Here is a 14687-nt window from a genome sequence, read left to right as displayed (position 1 = left end):
CAGATTGGGGGAGTGGGCCGTGGGGGGGGGTGGGGAGGAAGAGAAAAAAAAAAAAGAAAATGGTGTTTTTCACAAGCTTATTTGAAACGTGACTGCATTCACATTTTAGTGAATGACAGTCAACTGTCATTCAAGGAATTTGTCAACTGTGCAATATACTAGTTATTTTGGAAACTCCATTCTGTATTCCACTTTATAGCCATATTAAAAAAGCCGTAATCTGCAGTCAAGATCTTAAACCACAGAGAGATAAAGCAGGAGAGACTACTGCCAGAAAAATGGTATTTTATGACAATAGGATACATGGACTGTAACGTACACAAAGGATTACAAGAGTACATGCCTCTACAGTACTTGTTTGTAACAGACTGCTGCAAATGCTATTATAAATAGAAAATAGATAATATACCTTGAAAATTTTCATTAATCCAATACATGGTTGAACCCATATTTGTAATGAACTACATTAACACTATGCGACATCACGTTACACTTAAACAGTAGATATTGATACGGTCACACACAGGCCTTAAGATAGGCAACGTGACATTGGCCACATTCTGCCATTACACAGTAACAACATCTAATCCTTAAACTGTGATGTTAATTGTTTTAAGGTAATATGCCTAACAGTCCATTAAAAAAAAACACTTCAGGGTACTGCACGCTAGTGGTGCAGCATATGTTACCTGTGGATACGAATGTGTCTAGACACATAGAACATGCTCAGTAGAGTCCCACTTTCCAGAGGCTTGGAAACTGAAGTCATTCTATTTCTGATAGTTCAATTAAAGTTCAAGCTTCTCCACTTCAGCTCTGGCCTAGAAAAATATGCTGTCTGTTGTGGCAAGAGTAAGTTTAGATTCCATGCCAACTCAGTCATGGCCTTTTTAAGAGTAGAATATAATGTTTTATTTCTCAGATAAGTATATTCAATTAAGATAGATGCATCAGTGCTCCAATTCTGTTACTTTCAGTAGCATATAAAACTCTGCGAGTTCAACATAGATTGCTCAGTTGTGCTGTAGCAACACAAGAACCACATAAAGTTTTTGGGACTGAAAATACACTCTCTAGTCTGAATAATGTTTTAAAACCAGAAAGATTTGAAAGGGTTAAAACTGCACATTTTTTATTCTTCCTCAGACTAAGATCTATTCCAAACAGCCACCACACAAATGGAGTAAGGCTTGGGATTAATTTAACCCAAAATATACTTTAAAGTAAACTGTGTGGATCTCCTAATAACTCTTATTAGGAGAAACACCAGAAAATTGTCTGGCATGGGATTCTCAGAAAAGATGTATAACATTCTCCAAAAAAACCCATCTTAATACTTCATTTCTCAATTTAGACAGAGTGATTTTGGAAATAACTTCTCAAGACTGTTAAGAAATATTTTCATTTTCCTAGATCCCTGAAAAGTGGAGAGTAAGAGTGTATCTACACTGTGTAATAAAAAATGGTACAGAGGTCCCTGAGCTAATACTGGTTTGGTCAGTCCTGATTGCACAACTCAGTCTTATGTGACCAGACCGTAACACACTAATAAACAAACATGGATCCCTTGCTTATAAAGTATAATGATGAGAAGTGGTTGGATTATTTCTTAAATATCTTCAGCAATGGACTGGAGGCAACTAGTGGACTACAAAATATAGTAAGTTTATATTTGAATATTTCCAAGGCAAAGCAAGCCTCTTTTTTTCTTTTTTTTTTCTGTCTTAAGCTAAATATTGATGCCTTACCTGTTGCTTTCTTTCTTCTTTCATCCTTTTTGTCTTTTTTATTAGCATATGAATTCTCTAAACCAGAAGCTTGTTTTAAATCTTCTTCAGTGATTAAATTAACAGGGTTATTTTTCATTTCCTAAAATGAAGAAAGTGCACTTAAGAGCAAAAAGATACACACAGCAACAAAAGATACATATAGAAACTTATAAGCCATTTGGCCATTTTTAGGTATCCTAATCTAACACCATGTTTTCCAAGTGCAACACATGAAGAGACATGTATTCTTCCCTTCAAAATTCAGCATCTGATCATACCGTTACTGTGATGGTGTTCCTTGAGTGAAACTGAATATACGTTGAATTACACTGATTACATACACAAACCTTTTCTTCATTTTTGCCCTTCTGCTCAAGCAGTATTTCAGATGAGATGTAAAGAGACGGCAACAGCAAATAGAAAGTCACATAAACTATATTCTGACACTCAATGTACACTGCATCTTAACCAATAAAAAAGCCTGTACCTTTTCAGCTTTCTGTTGCATCATATCAGAGAACAGATCAGCACAGCTGCTTAGAAATTTCTCACTGACCACAATGGTGTCACTGAAGACTAAACCTGAAGAATTTTTGTTTAAAGATCTCATCACTTGCTGAAGCAAAATCCCAACATCTTCTATTGACAATGAACTGGGCAGAAGAGTCTAGGGTAAAGAAAATCAAAATCATTCACATACAATAATCTGTTCTAGAATGGACAGACATACTTATATGCGGATAAACAGGACACCTCATTTGACAGCTGAACAGTTAACTGTTTAGAATATATTGCACTTTTAAAATTAAACTAGTAATATAAGAGTAAACATTACTTTAAAACTCCTAAAATCCCAAATTGACATGCTCTAGAATATATGTTACCTCTGGGAAAACACACGGCAACTTCTTCAAAATGCAGCTCAACAGATACAGAGTAACACCAAACACAAAACAGCAGCAGTCCTCCTTAAAAGCAACAAAGTAGTGTTCTAAGGCCTAAAATTAGGATTTAGCCAGGACAAAATGGCTAATATCCTTCAGCTTACCGAAACTGTCCTAAGAATTCAGTTTAAACTTCTTTCCACAGAATCCCCACAGAAATATATTGTTCTCTAGCAGAATACAGTCGCACTAATTTTGAAATGAAAGTTAGTCTTAGGTATCTATCAACTGAATACTAACATGACCTTCCCCTATTTTTGTTCAGACCAATTTAAAGGCAAACAATGCATTTTACTTGTTATTTTACTTAAACTGAGTATTCTTCTTTGACAACATGCAATTTACATTATACATGTGTAGCTTCATTAAAGTATAATTTGATAAAGACAAAACAAATAAATCCAACAACAACTGAAAGGATCACTTACTGCTACATCTAACCAGTTTCCAGAGCTGATGGCTTCCTCTACAGAAGCTTCAACCTGATCCACAATTTCTTGACCAACACAAGCTGCTCTCAGAAATAAGAGTTGTGTGGACTTGTATCTTTTTTTAATGTAGCCTGCTGGGTCGGGGATGCCAAGTCTGTACAACGCATCAAATTCTGTAAAACAAGATGTCTGTTACATTTAAGTACATTCATTTACATACAGGATCTTTTGTGGTGATTTGTTTTTTTTTGAAAGCAGGAAAAGAAGAATTACATATAGTTTTTATACAAGTAAATGCAACTTCAACCTGATGCTGACCTAAAATTTAGTTCAGTACAAGCTACAGCTAAACATAGTTAATAGAAATATGAGGATTCAATCATGGACATGACTTCAGTGTGAGTTTTGGAAAAAATGCTTTTTTCAGATTCTTACACCATTGCAATGATATCTTTCCAAAGTATTCTAATGTAACATCAACAATATTTACAATAATATGCAATGTCAAAATGTTTTGTTTTCTGAAGCTACTCCAATGTACTCTAGAATCATGCAATGCCTCACAAGTAAAGAATTTCAGCTATTTGGCAGTTTATACTTAGGCATTCTGAAAACATTCAGACTTTGATAGATACTCTATCAGTCAAGCAATATTACAGAAACACTTAATAGCACTACAGTAAATTAGGCCAAGCCTTTTCAAACTGCAAGACTAACTGTTATTTAGGGATTGGCCCTTTGGGACCATAAGGGTACATTCCTCTGTTTATTCAGGTCCACATTTTCCCATAGCTCCTGTTGTAAAAAACATCATTGTCCATCATCAATCAGCTTTAAGTTAAATAGCCTTGTTTGGATTCGTATCAGGACAATAATGCTACCCACTCTAATTCTACAAACCTTATTTTGGAAAAGGTTCTTTCTGTGCACTGCATGCTTGGCTATCTGGACTAGTAACATCTGAAGTTTGGTTGTAATCTGGACACCTGACCTGAAACTCCAACTATGTGGGTCAGACACAATCATCTGAAAAGTCTACAATGGGTAGCCTAAGAAAAGTTTTCAGAACAGTAACAAAAGTAGCATTTGTAACTCTGTGAGAAATAAAATTACTGTTTAGCAGTATGGTTCTCTCTGCTGGAATATGGTTCAGTAACACACATCATTATAAGCAAGATGGTCTTTTAACAAAGGCATATCAAGTACTGTATTGATTTCCACCTGTGAGGCTTCGCTCTAGACACTAGCTATGTTAGGGTAAGACCAATTACCTAAACTAGTTTTAGAAAGATATTATATCCACAAGAATGAAGATTAATTACCTAAGTAACCATTCTGCTTGAAAAAGGAATCCACCCAGTTGCTCTGTGTTCTGGCATAGATGTCTGGAACAAACACAGCCTTATCCTGCCTCCCACCAACCACAGTGCCTTTTAGACGACCAGTGTTAACAAGTTCTTCTAGTACAGCTACAAGAAGAAAATAATTGAAGTGACATTTTCCACTCCGATATATCCATTAATCAAAACTTAGCAATTATTTTCCCTGTTTTGTTTCTTCTTCTTTTCCCACCCATTAGTTGTTTTTCTTTTTTACTATTAATTGAAAGAAACTGAAGACCAAAATACAAGTGCTTGTTCTAGTGAAACACTTCTGAGTTCTATCAATTATTTTTAACACTTATGAGAATGTCGTGATAAAAGCTCTGTAAATCATACAATGTTTCAAAAGAGTAAGCCACAATGGCAGGATCAAAGCACTTTTTATTGAACATGGACAATAAACCTGGACAGTTTGAGCTTTTAATTTAGAAAATGTAGCCACAAAAGAATCTTTGTCTGGCCAGACAATAAAATATATGAGCATTTTATTAATAATGTTCTCTTCGAATTCACTGGTTGCATGATAACCAAGATGGAAAAAGAAATCTGAACACACTAAAATGACATGAAAAATTGCTACCTAAACTGTATAAATGTGAGCACCTCCTACTGGTGACCATCTTCACGGTTTACAATGTTCACACTTGCCAGTAATAAACTCCTGGAAAGGCACAAATATTGCTGACAAAGAATGTATTGGTAAATGGTCGTACCAAAGTATTAGACTTTCTCAGTGCTAAATAATGTATTTTCAATCCACATTTAGGTGCACAGGAGTATCTGATTTGCCTTCTATGTTCCGCTTTTGGCTTTTCATAAGTCACTAGATAGGTTAAAAATATCAGTGACATCAACTGCCAAGCTCTGCTGCTTGCTAGAGCTTTGCTAGATGGCTTTTTTACCTTGTTTGTGTTGATTTCTATTTCATTAAAAGACAGACTTTAGCCTGGAACAGAACACTAAATGGTATCACATGGTACGGCTCCTTCCTCATTAAATACGAATAGCGGTCAACATTTTAACATGTTTAATACAGCATTGTAAGTTTAGTTCACCTACACAGGAAAACCTGGTTCAGAAGAAATACTACTGTTTAAACCATGATTGTTTTTGTCAGATATGCCCATAGTGTAGATAAACCTCTATAACCTCACAGCTATTGAACAAGACTACCACTAACAAAGCTGAACAGTAGTTACACTGAAAAAATGTAGAAGAAAGAAACTGATTTAAACAAGATACAGCTTTACATAACCTAAGACAAGAGCTAGAAATCATGTTCTGCCATGGTTTAGTTACCTTGTATAAAATGGAGCTTCTAAGACAGATTCTGAAAATGAAATTAGATTTTTATACTTACTAATAGTTTAGTTACTCTAGAAAAATAGAGTCAATGCGCCTATTCTACTTAAATAATTGTCAGACAATACAGTTTACAATCTCAACTTGTTTTTATTCAAAGTTTTTGGGAAAAAGAGTAAAACTTTTCTAGGTACTTCAAATAATTTTGTGGACCACTAGCAATAAACCAGAGTCTTTATAGAGAATGGGAGAGAAATGAAGATGCCAATTTATGTATTATTTCAAGTGCCAGTTCTAAAACTCCAGGGCAGAGGTGCTTTCACAGATTTCACAGCCCCTACTACAATTATGCCTAGATAATATTTTGTTTTAAAACAAAACGACAGGACCTTTGCAGAACTACTGTAATTTCACTATTATTTTTAAAGGTGACAGCGTAGTTTGTAGCGTCCTGTTAGGTCTCTGTTGCAGTCTGGCAAGGACGACAAGCATCCCTCCATGCCTGTCCCACATCAGCAACACAATATTCAGAAATGAAGAACATCTGTGCTTTCATTATGATTTGTAATTAGTGTTTTATATTAAGCAGTTTCTCATTTTGAAAATTAATTCTTTTCTATCATAACTTCATGTCCGCTTAATAGGAATAGCAGCTCAACTATACGATGGAACCAAAGAGTACTGTTTCTTGTCTCACATTAAGTTAAACAATTGATTAAATGATTAGCTCTTTGTAAATTATACAAACAGTACACTGAACTGACGTGTTTTTTCTAGAAGACACAAAACTGACAAAGACCACTTTAAAACACATTGCTAATAATGACAAACTTAAAAAGCAAAGAGCACAAGTAATGTAATTGAAAAGATGCTTTTCAAGCTTCCAGCATTTATGGAATTGAAGTGTTATCTCAGAAAATGGATAGAATAAAATCAAATGTGCTCTGGCAGTGAGTAAAAAGCTCTTTGAAACTTAGGAAATGAAATACAGTAAGAAAAACTACAAAAAAAGATGAACAAATTTACTAAAAAAAAAAAAAAAAAAGGAGAAAAAGAAAGTACCAGAAATACACTTAGCCATCATGATGATTACTGGTGACAGAAAAACACTAGAACTTCAACTCATGTTAACACTGTACATGAGCAATACACGATCATGTACTTGCAGGACATGTTTGAAAAAGACTGTAACCACATACTGAAATTTGTCGAATACTGCAATATTACTATAATGCAGTTTAACAGACTTTTCTTTTAATCTCTGAATACCTGGATGGCACATTCCAAAAAAAAAGAGAAAACCTTAAATTGATTATCTGAAAGTAGAGTGTTATATCATTTTACTGAAATGCTAAGAATTTCGTTAATGAATAAGCTTGTTGCAAAGAACAAGAAGGTAAGCAAAGAGATGTTATAGTGGAGCTAAAGTGTGCAATGCCCTGAAGGCAAAAAGACCCAAACAAACAAAAGAGAAACATTAACTTTCATGAGAAGCAATAGAAAACCATTAAAGGATTCCAAAGACCAGCAGCACTTGGTCAGCCAGCACACAAGACTAGTGGTGCTTGAAGCAGTATTTTGGACAGACGAGAGGTAGTCAAAGAAAAGCTGCAACATCAGAAGTGAGAAACAATTAAGTACTGCCTAAAAGTTTCAGCAGTTGGATAGGAAATCTTTATGAATTTCTATTTTAAAAAGAAACTGCAGAAAATAAAAGCAAACAGTTTAAGGATATGCTTTACCTCTCAGCATATAGAGACATTTAGCTAAGAGCATAACAAAAGCTCTGCCTCCGGTATCACAGAGAAGAGTCAATAAACAAAATCCAGAGCAGTTAATGCCATTTGGCTACATAAAATCTGTCCTCTTTTGTGTGCTTCACCGATAAAACTGCCAGTAGCTAAGGGCAAATGATGAAACAGATGGCAAAATGAGTACTGTACTTCTTGCATCATTCTGCCCCCAAAGGCATTCATCAATGCATGCTTTCATTGCTTTAGATATAGAGAACATCTCTTCAGTTATGGATAGCACAAAAAGTTTAACACTTTTTACCCTAGAGAGAAACATATTGCTCTTTATTCAAGAATTAATACTATATATACTAAAATGCTACTTTGAAAGCATACTTGTAATGAAGAATCTATGAATTAAGTAACAAAAATACAGAACAGTCTGAACGAAACTCACAGTAAAGTAAGTGTTCTTGAAATCCATACCGTGTGATCAAGTTACTTACAGGTGTAGGCCTCGGAAAAAAGAAAAATAGAACAACATAAGTTAGTGACTCGACATTGATGTGGAGTATCTAGAAAAAGAAAGGTTAACTCCAGATGGACAAAACTACGTAATTTCTTAGCCCCAGGGTGTTACATTGATGTTTAACACAGCTTACCAGGTTTTAATTTTGAATTATTATGAAGTTATATCTTACAACAGAGCTACTATAATTATTGTAAGGAAAGTTCTGCTGTCCCACGTTTTTTCTCTCCATACAAATTGACACAGAAGATTATTGATTTAATAAGAAAAAATTATCTATAATCACATGTACTGGGTAGACATCAAAACAAAATTGACTGTGGAGTGGTGGAACGACAATGAGGACAGATACTCTCCAAACAGATGAAAGAACTACTGATTAATATTTTCTTCAGCCAAAACTCTTAAGTATGTTGTATATTGCTATACTTTTCTTGTTCTCCTTTCAAAAGGAGGTCCCCATTTCAAAAAAGTGAGTCTAATATTTCACCCCAGGAACTGAATTACACTTGAACAAATCTATCCATAGGTCTTTATTTTCTTTTCTTTTTCCCTCACAAGTGAGTTTGGTCCATAAAGACCTATGGTAAAAATATTTTAATATGTGGTTGTTGGTCTGGCAATTTACCGAGTAATTGCAGTGAAGAGACCACGAATGCGTGCTCGATGCCGGGACACAAAGGCTTCTGTAAAAATCACCCCACGGTTTTCCTGGTCTAGTTGTCCATGAATAATTCTACCCAAACGCCTGGATAATGCCTGTAAATGGAAGATGGGATGACTGCTAAAATGGTATATTAGCGATATTAAACAAAAATCAATCAAAAAATCTGTATTAACAGATCAGCAACTTAGTTTTTCTAAGACAGACAAAATATTCAGAAATGAGGACTACAAATGGAAATTATTATTTAGGTATATCGAGAATGTGTCTTACTACGTGTATGTTGATGCCATTATGGCCCACACTTTAAACTTCAGGGAATTCACCTTTCCTAACAATGTCCTCATATTACATATATGTGTATCCAAAGATGAAAGAAAACTTTGCAAAAGAAGTAAGTATGGTTTGCAGATGCACAGTCAAAACTAAGATTTAGCCTTTGTATTGATTTTCTAAGAACCAGTGGCACAGGAAATCACTATCCATTTTTTCAAACAGTGAAGACAAAACTTAGCAACAATAATCACAAAAGAAAGAGGTGCAAAGAGCTTATAAATGTGCATCCTTGCAAAGAGAACTAAACCCAGGAAATTCTGCCCAGGAAACATAGAGAAACCATGTACTAATTTTTGTATCGTAGCAATATTTTTGTAGAAGCTGATCATGCAACAAATACTAGAGGAATTCTGTTCATCTGTTCATAAATTGAGAGTCAACAAGGTTGTCTGTGGTACAGTGACTGTTGTCATTGTCTGTGGTAATATGACTGTTCACCTAACATGTGCCACAGGATTACCCTTTGAAAAAAAGTATTTTCCAAAAAAATCCAACCTCGACTGAAAGTCAACAGTGGTAAAAGAATTCTCCCTAATCCTTTTAAGCAGTAAAATAGTCACTAACAAAGGGAAATAGGGTTTTTTTCCTACTCTGAATGTCTGGCTTCAGCTTCTAGAAACAAACGTTTATTTTACCTTTTCTGAATAAGCCGAAAGGTCTCTCCCAATATATTTCTGCTTCCTGGGTAGCTAATGAGACAGATGAAATTCCCCTATATCTTCTCTCTAATATTTCAAACAAAGACATTTTCACATCTTCCACTAATCTAATCTGTTCCTAACAGTCCTAAGCCTAATCTGTTCCTACCAGTCATAAAGATTCTGAAGAAATTTTGCCCAGCAATGAAAAGGCAAATATCAACCTCAATCTGTGAATAACTGTTACACTGCAACGTTTATGTATCTAATACTTTTCTGCGTAGACTGAGAATAAGCTCATCACAATTAAAGCCATGAATACTGCAAAGATGACAAAAGAAGGTAAACATAATGAATTCTACATTTGCAAGGTTGGTGGCTTGTATCACCTGTATCAGGAAGTCTCCCGGAAGGTCATATGCCTTGCAGAGTTCTGATATTGTCACCTGGCCAGTTTCCTGTAGCTTATCATTTATTTCTTCTGCTAATTGATCCAGGTAACTCCTTATTTAAAAACAAGAAAAAAAAAATCCCAACACATTAAGTGTGAAATTCAAGATCAACCTGTTATCCACAGGCTGAATTATTAATTGACCTGGCACTATACCTCTTTCTGTTGCATCTTAGCAAAAATAAACTGAAAGTTATTTTAAATTAATAAATGTCAGTGAAAATGAGTTTTTTTAAAAAGCCTGCTAACCAGGTAGCTAGTATTAAAATTGGTCATTTATTTGCTTGTATGAAACTGCCAAAAAGCAGGAACAAGAAAACATTATATGTCAATGAGACTCAGAAAAGGGCTTTAGTGAGCAAGGCAGGTCTTAATTATTTCAAAAGAGCCAGGAACATCACATTCTTTGCAAAGAATAAATCCTGCAGCACAATCAATAACAGTGACAACTCCATAAAAGTATTACTTCAGTGGTGGTGAAGTGTGCTGAATGCCATGAAATAACTTGCTCATACATCTTAGGCTTGTGAGGTAAAGCAAAAGGTAGGAAAAAATGAGAGGGTTTGTCAATAGCTGAGGCAGATAGCAAAGCCACAGAGCAAACGAGATCTGGCTGCTGTACACAAAGACACTGGGTAAGAAATGAAGCCTCTTAAGTGCAGGATACCAGGCAGAGACATTCAGTGAGGCCTTTGCTCCGTGGATTCACTGAATGCTCTGGTGAGACAGGACTCACTCGCCATTTGGAAAAGAAGCACTGATCACCACGAAGCAGTCCTAGTAGCAGTCAAGAAAAATGTGTTTTCACTTCAGAAGCAACAAAGGCTGGTTGTTCCTGAAATGTGTACTCACTCATTTATAAGCTGTCCCAGCACAAGCTGAATATTTTTTTCTGATTTAATGATGTCGTTAGCTCTGTTTTCAATGTGCAGAAGGTCCACATTTATTACCTAAAAAAAACCCCCAACAAAACCTCTTATCAGAACTTTAAATTGAAACTAATTCTCAAACACTGAGATATTATACTTACACAGTTCTATGTCTTAAGGAAAGCTACTTTTGTTTTTTTCTATAACTGTATACATATGCAATTAATCTGTCATTTGGAATAAAGCATCAATGCTCTAGGGAGAAAAAGCTCTCTTTGCAACTGTGACAAGGTTAATAGAAACCTATATAATAAAAAATTACAGAAAGCTATGAACAGAAAACGCTAAATTGTCTTTCTGAAAGGTTTTTTGATTCCAAGTAATTTTACTCAAGCCAGAAGGGAAAATTAGTCACAGAGGCAGACTACTGGAGGATAAAGATTAGTGGAGACAAGAGATTAATGAAGGAAAAGGGAAGGTCCAAAGAGGCATGCAAAGTTAATTATGCATGTTCCTGCAGCTTTAAATTTAAATGGAAAACATATTTCTTTTCTGTTTGCCCCCCTTAGTTTACAAAGGAAGAGTTCATAAAGAAAATCTATATATTTTAGTGGTGATTTCAGAGGTCTTAGACCTCTGAAATTCAACAGAGAGAAGCTTTCAATAAAGCAGTAAATAGACAGATTAAGTAATGTGCAGTACCCTGACATGAGCTACCAGCTTTTCATAAACTCTGTTCTCTTTTGAAAAAATAACTTCTCTGGAGTATAACTGATGAACTCCATATTTACAATATACATGGTGAAGAAAAGAAAGAAGAATATAGTTTTTTATTACTAAAAAGTTACCTGTTGTAAGTCAACAATGTTTACTCGACCTTAAAAAAAAGTACAAATACACTTTTAATACATAAAACATGTTTGAACAGATTTAGAATATACCATAGTTCATTGTGTACAAAATATTTCTTCATTATTTTTTCGTAGACCAATTAAACCAACTTTGACGTTATATTGTCACAAAAATCACAGGTGGACAGTGCAAGATATATCACTGTGAACATATATCTTGTGGAACAAGAAGTCAGACTTGCTTTTTAGGCTCTAGACTAGGTCAAAGGGGAAGGATAATGGACCCACCACATTATTTTTTACCAGCAAGGCAGAACTAAGGGTGAAATTGTTACCACAGAACTGGCCATTATAAACCATATAGCTCTTCTCTTCCAGCAGCTGCATTACTGATGATGGATTTTACTGGAGTCTAACAGCAAGGTTTGCAAGGAAATTTAAATACTTATAGGTGCAGGGCAGTGCTAAGTGTGCTACAAACAAGTGTCACGTAGGTGGCCATTTGCAAGTGAAATGAAAAGCCCATTTAAGACTTTTTGTTAACCAGAGATGGCTTGCCTTCATTTTGAGTTATGCAAATTCCTTTGAGAACCTAGCCTTAACCGATACATGGAGGGAGATTGTAGCCCAAGGTTTGGCCAGTGCTATGGCATGGATCTATAGTGGGACACCAAATGAAATATTAAAATAGCAGGAACTACAAAAGCAGGCCATTGTGTTCCCCTGGTACTTCAGTCACTGAAGTCCCTGCTGCTACAGCCTATTTTAGACTGGCTTAGCTGCAGAGGTTTCTCAGGCCACCCCACACACCTCTATGTGACAGAGTGCGCAGCTATATTGTTCTACCCTATGGCTTTACTGACCATCCAATACAGAAACTCCAGAAGAAAAAAATCACTGTTCAAACTCCTTCCCAATTAGTTTTTACCTTGACACTGATCTGTATTTGACCACTAGTCCTTGAGTATCAAAACAGGGATTGCCAAAACCTTCTGCCTTTGCATGATGCTACTAACAAAACCCAGCAACTTTAAAGTCAATTCAAGCTATCATACTGATATGATACACAATGGTACAACACAAACTGAGGCATACTTGTGGTAATCGTAAGAAAATGACTAATCTGTATGAACATGTGGTGAGGTGGGTGTTGGTCTCCCAAGGAACTAGCGATAGAACGAGATGAACAGACCTCAAATTGTGCCAGAGGAGGTTTAGACTAGGTATGAGGAAAAATTTCTTCACCGAGAGTGGTCAAACATTGGAACAGGCTGCCCAAGGAGGTGATAGAGTCACCATCACTGGAAGTATTCAAAACATGTGTGGATGTGGGACTTTGGGACACGGTTTAGTGGGCATGGTGGTGTTGGGTTAATGGTTGGACTTGATCATCTTAAAGGTCTTCTCCATCCTTAATGATTCTGTGAACATAAGGAAACTGATTTTCCAAACATATGATGCTGTGAAATTCACCCTTAAATATAAATAAAAGTATAATATACTGTCTTCTCATTAAAACCATTGACAAAAAGCAGTTTGAAGCATATTTGCTTCCTTATATATCTAAGTCAGATCTTACAAAGCAGATGTCTCTTTACACTGCCAAAATAAAAGACCTGTCAATGACAATTTAAAATTATTATTATTACTAATGACATGAAAGGAGAATGATTTTGAAATTCTGAGTTAAGACCAAACATCTGGGCTGTACTAAAATGCCAAATTTCCTTCAAAAGGGTTCTTAGACCACTTCTACCTCAGAAATTCTGCATGAGTGAAAATGAGCCAAGTAATGTATCTTGATATGCTTACCCAGAAGTTTAATACAGATCTGAAGTGAAAATAAAATAACAGTAGGTGAATTCATGTGTAGATGAAGCAAGAAGAAGCAAGCTCACTTTTTTTGGTGAGATTAAGGGTAGTCAAGAAAGCTTTCAAATTCTTTCTGTAGTCTTGCAAATTAACTTCCATCCAGAGGAAGAAAGCAAATGCCACACTTACCACCAGAAACATGAAGCTCATCCCGGATCTCTCTACTAATCTGTGCTGGAGTGACATACTCTTTTCCATCAAGAGTGTGCACTACTTCCAACTGCTTTTCTGCAATCAGTTTAGTGACAATTTCTATACAGTTCCGTTCTGACAATCTATCAATGGCATAAAGAATAATTAGTTATTCTAAGTAAGTACTTGTTAAACTTATCTTTAAATTGACATTTTAAAAACACTAAATGCTAATGAAGATTATTTGCTGTTCTGTGTAAATACTTTTTATGACAAAAAACTAATTTCAGGATCCTACTTTTTTCATAGGCTCCCGAATCATCCATATGGCTTCACTTATGTGGGTCATCTCTCTAAGATGACTTCTACGCTTCTCCTGAACAGCTGTCAGCACCTTTTGCTGTAAGAATGCACCTGCCCGTGAATTTAGGAATGGTTGTGCTTAGAGAATTTCTGTTTTTGATCCTTCTGAACTTTTTTATTTTAGTTTTGCTTGTTTGGGATTTTTTCTTTAATAAAAACAAGTTCTGGGCAACGACCTCAACTGCCCAACAACACTAAGGAAGAAACGGAGCACTGCAGCCCTGACGATGTTTAGCAGCTTGAACTTAAGCGGCAATTACACACCCCTGCGCTTTCCTGGACCTGCATATACTTTCTGGGGGCCCTAGATGCGCCCTCGGGGCTCACAAACATTGACATACCGGCCAGCGACAATCAATGGGGAACTGCTGAGGGGCAGCGCCTGGCTGAGCCCGTCGGGACGCCGCTGCGTGTCAGGACC

The 14687-nt window shown here is 35.8% G+C and overlaps 1 protein-coding gene across 1 annotated transcript in view; it reads right to left on the bottom strand.

The window, feature by feature from the left end:
• Positions 1 to 14046, bottom strand: part of UFL1 (UFM1-specific ligase 1) — a gene marked incomplete at its 5' end in the record, with an annotated part of 22035 nt that extends 7989 nt beyond the window's left edge. The window contains 10 exons of the mRNA XM_010289465.1: positions 1749 to 1869; positions 2257 to 2436; positions 3142 to 3317; positions 4467 to 4613; positions 8019 to 8077; positions 8719 to 8849; positions 10118 to 10232; positions 11032 to 11129; positions 11897 to 11925; positions 13901 to 14046. Of these exons, the coding sequence (XP_010287767.1) occupies positions 1749 to 1869; positions 2257 to 2436; positions 3142 to 3317; positions 4467 to 4613; positions 8019 to 8077; positions 8719 to 8849; positions 10118 to 10232; positions 11032 to 11129; positions 11897 to 11925; positions 13901 to 14046 (1202 nt within the window). The remainder of the gene's footprint in view (positions 1 to 1748; positions 1870 to 2256; positions 2437 to 3141; positions 3318 to 4466; positions 4614 to 8018; positions 8078 to 8718; positions 8850 to 10117; positions 10233 to 11031; positions 11130 to 11896; positions 11926 to 13900) is intronic.
• Between the last annotated feature and the right edge of the window lie 641 nt (positions 14047 to 14687).

The sequence above is a fragment of the Phaethon lepturus genome, unplaced genomic scaffold (genome assembly GCF_000687285.1).
Source record: "Phaethon lepturus isolate BGI_N335 unplaced genomic scaffold, ASM68728v1 scaffold9596, whole genome shotgun sequence".
Lineage (NCBI taxonomy): Eukaryota > Metazoa > Chordata > Aves > Phaethontiformes > Phaethontidae > Phaethon > Phaethon lepturus.
Note: the sequence above shows the minus strand (reverse complement) of the source record. Positions and strands in the feature narration are given on the sequence as shown.